The sequence below is a fragment of the Phaethon lepturus genome, unplaced genomic scaffold (genome assembly GCF_000687285.1).
Source record: "Phaethon lepturus isolate BGI_N335 unplaced genomic scaffold, ASM68728v1 scaffold45527, whole genome shotgun sequence".
NCBI lineage: Eukaryota > Metazoa > Chordata > Aves > Phaethontiformes > Phaethontidae > Phaethon > Phaethon lepturus.
Window position 1 is genome coordinate 10,452 of NW_010554928.1, and position 5,814 is coordinate 16,265.

At 52.8% G+C, this 5,814-nt stretch overlaps 1 protein-coding gene across 1 annotated transcript; it reads left to right on the top strand.

Moving 5' to 3' along the window:
- Positions 1-341: 341 nt before the first annotated feature.
- LOC104624591 (lipase member M-like) lies at positions 342-5,098 on the top strand. Its single transcript, XM_010291996.1, has 9 exons — positions 342-443; positions 802-919; positions 1,381-1,579; positions 1,695-1,804; positions 2,123-2,259; positions 3,510-3,656; positions 4,144-4,215; positions 4,617-4,682; positions 4,865-5,098. Exons 1-9 carry the CDS (start codon positions 342-344, stop codon positions 5,096-5,098), a joined length of 1,185 nt encoding a protein of 394 aa, XP_010290298.1.
- The last annotated feature ends 716 nt before the right edge of the window (positions 5,099-5,814 follow it).

Genomic DNA, 5,814 nt, shown 5'->3' on the forward strand with positions numbered 1-5,814 from the left:
CAGAGCCTCCCAGGCCAGATGTGACCTCTTTCCATTTCATCCCCTGCATGCCCTGGGGAGTCCCAGCCCTTGCCACCCATGTGCCACAGGGTGCTCCTGCTCAGCGGGCTTCAGCCAGAGCTGCAGGATGCTGCTGAGCACCCAGTGCTGGGTACAGGGTCCCATATGGGGCTGCAGCTGGCTTGGTTTGGGATGGAAATGCCTGTTCTGTGTTGCAGCATCAAGCATTGGTGGTGCTGCCAGCAGTGCTGGAGCTGCACGGTGTTAGCTTGTGCCTCCAGTGCACCTGCCATCCTGCTCCCACCAACCCCGTTATCCCCCAGGCGCTGCGGAGAGGTGAGATGTGGCTGCTGCTGGTGGCCCTGTGCCTGGACCAGGGGCTGGGAAATGCCATCCCACGTGCTGGAGTGAGCCACAACAACCCTGAGCAGTTCATGAACATCGTAAGTGCTGCGGGGGTCAAACACCCCGCTACCCCAGGTGGTGTGCCCAAAGTCCTCCCTGAGGGACCAGCTGGGCTCTCCCTGTCCCTTACGCTGATGTCTGCACCTGGGCTCATCTGGGGGGCATGGAGCACCAAGAGTTTCCTATATTTGCATGGGTGTCACTCACTTCATGCCTCCAGCTTGAGGTTGGCCTCTTTCTGGTCTTCCTCTAATGTAGATGGACCTTCAGATCTCGTGTGTGCACATGGAGGTGACACTGGAGAGCATGGGTGGCAGGACTGGGTGTCATTGGGTCAGGCACAGGGTGACGGACACCAATGGGTCACCCTCTCCCCTCGGACCATTGTCTCTGCAGAGCCAGAAGATCCATTTCCATGGGTATCCCAGTGAGGAGTACAATGTGCTGACAGAGGACGGCTACTTCCTCAGCCTCAACCGGATTCCCCATGGCAAGGGGGACGCTGGGCATTCAGGTGGGCTTTGTTTCACTGAGGGTGAAGCAGCTGTGACCCTGCTCAGAGATGAGGCAGCATGCAAGGGAAGGCCAGTGTGAACGCCCGTGCCTTCAGACATGGTTTTGGCAGATGAAAGAGGGATGAGAAGCTTTTGTCCATCTGCATCCCTGGGGATGCAGGAGCTCAGAGTCATGTTTCACTGCGTCCAGGATGGAGCGGCGCAACACAGCGAGCCTCAGCAGCTCCTTCCCTGGAGCAAACCCCTTGTCCTGATCCCAGGTTCCCTGATGATAGCTCAGGGCCAGGGGTGGCAAAAGTCCTTCAAACAAAAAAAGCACCAGCAGAGCCAGGGAAATAATGGGAGAAGGGAATATTTAATATGCAGCCTGCAGAAAATAATACTGAGAAGCACAGAGACATTTTATTTCCATATGGGAAGGGGTTTTCTTGTGTGAAGTACACAATTTCTCCTCTTTCAGGATCCAGGTCTCCCGTGTTGATAGTGCATGGATTCAGTTTAGACGGTGGTGACTGGGTGGACAATGTCCCCAACAGCAGCCTAGGTTTCATCCTTGCGGATGCAGGATATGATGTCTGGATCGGAAACAGCCGGGGCAACAGCTGGTCCTGCCAGCACCTGAACCTTTCTGTTGACCAAGAGGAGTTCTGGGATTTCAGGTGAGGAGGCCACTGAGGATGGGGCTGGGCTGCTGGGCTGTCAGCACCGACAACCTGACATCCATGGGAGGCTGGGAGATGGGCACCTCCCCCAGCTTCTCCCCTTGCTTCCTAGCTTTCACGAGATGGCCATGTATGACCTCCCCGCCATGGTGGGCTTTGTCCTAAGGCAAACTGGGCAGGAGAAACTGTTCTACATTGGCCACGCTCAGGGCAACTCTCTGGGTGAGTGAGGAGGAGGAGAGGGCAGTGGGCAGGAGTGGGGGACCAGGATGCCACGGGGAGAGGGTCATCAACATCTATCCCAAACTGGAGACTGCTGGGGACAGGGCTGCGTTGTCCCATATGGCCACTTTCCCCACCTGACTTCTTGGTCCTTCTTCATGGGAGAGGATTGCTGCATTTGCCCACTCGCCCTGGGCCGTGCTCACGCCCAGGAGTGCTGCAGCTTCATTTTGTTCAGACCCCGCGTCTCCAGCAGGAGATCTGGGATGAGCACTGTCACTGTTGGGGTTATTGTTGTGATCTCCTGCTGCGTTTCAGGCTTCATAGCGTTCTCAAGCATGCCGCAGCTGGCTGAGAAAATCAAACTCTTCTTTGCGCTGGCTCCGCTGTACACCTTCCATCACGTCAAAGGCCCCGTGTTAAAGATAGCGTTTTTACCAGACACAGTGCTGAAGGTACGTGAGGTGTTTCTGTGTTATTACTACTGAAACCCAGGAGCTTTTGGCAACTTATATTCCCCATGTTGCTGCTGTGCGCTGAGCCCGTGCCTGTGGCAGGCGTTGGAGACGTGTGGGGAGATGAGCAACCCCAAGATCCCAAACAGCAGGGATGTCCCTCTGCACCCAGCTGAGCACAACCAGTTTCACTGTTTAAAATATCTGTACCTCTCTATCATTGCTGTTTATGTTTTTGCTTACTGACCTCACCAGACCTCAGTCCCACAGCCCAGGAGGGTCTCAGAGCAGCCCCACACTACCTCCCTTCCACCTTTTGCTCCAGTGGCTGTAGAAGGGCTGGAAGGGGAGCTGGCACATGGACGTGCTCCACCTGAGGACCATCTGTCAACAGAGGTGGCAGATGAAGAGTGTGAGTCTGGCCATCCTGGGCTGATGGTGGGGATGACAGCATGGCATGGAAAGGACAGTGAGAGTTTCATGTTTTTCTGAGAGTTGAGTGCAACCGTGGGTCAACCACCTCAAGAGGATCCTGGTCAGCAGGAGCCAGGCAGGGATCGTGCCCCTATACTGGGTACTGGTGAGGCCGCACCTCGAATCCTGTGTTCAGTGTTGGGCCCCTCACGACAAGAAGGACATTGAGGTGCTGGAGCGTGTCCAGAGAAGGGCAACGGAGCTGGTGAGGTGTCTGGAGAACAAGTCTGATGGGGAGCGGCTGAGGGAACTGGGGTTGTTCAGTCTGGAGAAGAGGAGGCTGAAGGGAGACCTTATCGCTCTCTATAACTACCTGAAAGGGGGTTGTGGTGAGGTGGGTGTTGGTGTCTTCTTCCAAGTAACCAGCGATAGGACAAGAGGAAATGGCCTCAAGTTGCGACAGGGGAGGTTTAGACTGAAGATTGAGAAAAATCCCTTTACTGAGCGAGTGGTCAAGCATTGGCATAGGCAGCCCAGGGAGGTGGTGGAGTCACCATCACTGGAAGTGTTCAAAAAACATGTAGATGTGGCACTTTGGGATGTGGTTTAGCGGGCATGGTGGTGTTGGGTTGATGGTTGGACTTGATGATCTTAAAGGTCTTTTCCAGCCTTAATGATTCTGTGATTCTATGATTCGAAGAGGCTGGCTAGCCCAAATGTCTCAACAACGATATTGACAAGTTGCCTGTCAGCGCTGGCTGGGGACAAGCGGTTCTCATGGAGAGGGGACATATATTGCAGGACCTGCCGTGACCTGTTCCCTTGCGGTCTTGCAGGCAATATTTGGAACAAAACAACTGACTCTAGTGGGGAGGAAGGAGAGAGCCACCCTTGCAAAGACATGCAGCAACCTGCTAACAGCTGAAGTATGTGAAAATGAGATATTTCTTATTGGCGGGTACAACAGGAAGAACTTGAACGAGGTGGGTGCATCAGCCTGTAGGTCACAGCCATCTCCAGTTTTCCTAGACACCTGGAGATAGCTAATGAGGTACAGAGTATAAAAAACCAAAATAAGTTGTTAAAGGCACTGTCCAAGGCAGTGATTATTTGGAGATTTCTTGCAGGGGTGCTAAACCTAAAGGAGGTTTTGGTAGGAAAGAATCACTTGTGGTCTTGTCTGCAAAGGAAAGATAACTCCTGCCTCATTTTCTGCTGACCTGCAATGAGTTTACAGGAAAAAAAAAAAGAAAAAAAAACAACAAAAAATTTACTGGGACAGTTGTATTTCTATTTTAAAGTGGTGGTTAACTGGTTTACCTTTAAAAGCTACTCCTAGCTCTAAACAGAATAAAGCTGCTGGGGAATATAAAGTTTATATTGCAGTTATATAAGACAGAATGATTTTTTTGCCTAGACAGATTTTCATCATTCCCAACTCACTTAGAAAACGCTTTCTTTTTCCTGTAGAGTCGACTGGATGTGTACCTCGCTCATTTTCCAGACTATACATCAGTAAAAACTCTTCTTCACTGGGGACAGGTAGAGATTCTGATTTTATAATGACTGTACCCAATGCTTTATCTTTTCATCTGTGAATACAATATTTTACAATGCTGCTTCACACACCCCGGAGACAGGTCAGGAGGTAGAATCAGATAAAGCCAATAACAGTTATTTTGAAGTTGCTACACCAAGGTGCCCCAAAAGCCACAGCTACCAGCTACTGCTCCTGGCTGGCCGAGGCAGAGCCACCCAGATGCCCACCCCTGCCCCGGGTAAGGACCTCACGTAGGTGCTTTTCGGACTCCCTCTTTGCTCTGGCCGACGGGGCTCTGCGGGGCAGAGCTGCTCACCTGGGCCCTGCTGCTGCCCTTCGCTTGCCGTGGGGCTGCTCCAGGGCATTACCTGCACGGGGTTAACCCTTTGCCTCCACCTTTCAGACTGCCAAAACCGGGGACTTCAAGCAGTTCGACTATGGGGAGAAGAACCAGGAGAAGTACAACCAGGTAGACGGGCACTTGTGGAAGGAGGAGCAGAGGTTGAGGCGGGCTAGGACCAGGATGGGGGTAGCCACCTCCAATGGCCAGCATGGCCCAAGTCCTCTGGGATGCCGGGGGCAGCACACCCCATCCATTAGTGCTATTAGTGTCAGAGCCCGCGAATAACCAGAGCGTTTCCCCCCTCCCAGGCCACTCCCCCCTTGTATAGGATAGAAGACATGATGGTGCCGACCGCCCTGTGGAGCGGTGGGGAGGACTGGGTGAGTCCCCCTCTGGAGACCCAGCGCTTGCTTCCCCGCATCACCAACCTCATTCGTCATGAGCACTTCCCCGACTGGAACCACTTTGACCACCACTGGGGCCGGGACGCCCCTCAGCGCATGTACAGGCAGATGGTCTCTCTGATGGAGCAAAATCCATGAATGGTCCATGTGCTGCCCCGGGATGGAGGAGCCAGCCATTCCCACTTCCCTGGAGGCATGGGTTTTGTGAGGGCTGCCACTCTGCTCTCCCCTTCTTAAAAACCTTTCCTATCACCCTATTCCACACTGATTTAATGCCTTAAATGTAACGGTGTAATTTCTGCCTGCCTTCTGTGACTAGAGGTTGCAATAAACTCCTGTATCACAGCCAGACTCCAGCTCTTTGCCTGGTGGGCATCACTTTTGTTTGCACCCCACTGCTGGAGCAAGGTGTACAGGAAACCCTGTTTGTATTTTTTTTAAGATTTTGCTGGCTCAGGGCATTGCAAGCACAGAATTTTACACCAGAAATTGAGTGTTTAGGTGAAGGAGGAGGTGGAAAGGGACCTTGCCTGTGGCCCTGGAAAGGCTGGAGGGTGTAAGCACTGGCTGCAGGAGAGAAACGTTCCTCCCAGTAGAACGAAACCAGAGGGGTCGATGCACACCACATGCCTAAGAGGTGGTGAAAGGGAAACCTGGGCCTGGGCATTAGACTAGGTCTTTCCTGGGAGATAACCCACCCACGTCACCTCCTGGGGTACTCTTTACGGCAAAAGCCCACCTGTGTTTTCTAGGAAGTTGAATTTAACATGGCCCACAGTGTTACCTAAGAATAATGCTCTGTTCTTAGCATGCATATTTAAAAATGTCCTTCCTTCCTTCCTTCCTTCCTTCCT

Coding starts and splice junctions, on each gene's coding strand:
- LOC104624591 (XM_010291996.1), top strand. CDS start 342: ATGTGGCTGCTGCTGGTGGCCCTGTGCCTGGACCAGGGGCTGGGAAAT. Junction 444..801: donor CTGAGCAGTTCATGAACATC/GTAAGTGCTGCG, acceptor TTGTCTCTGCAG/AGCCAGAAGATCCATTTCCA. Junction 4,216..4,616: donor CTCTTCTTCACTGGGGACAG/GTAGAGATTCTG, acceptor TCCACCTTTCAG/ACTGCCAAAACCGGGGACTT.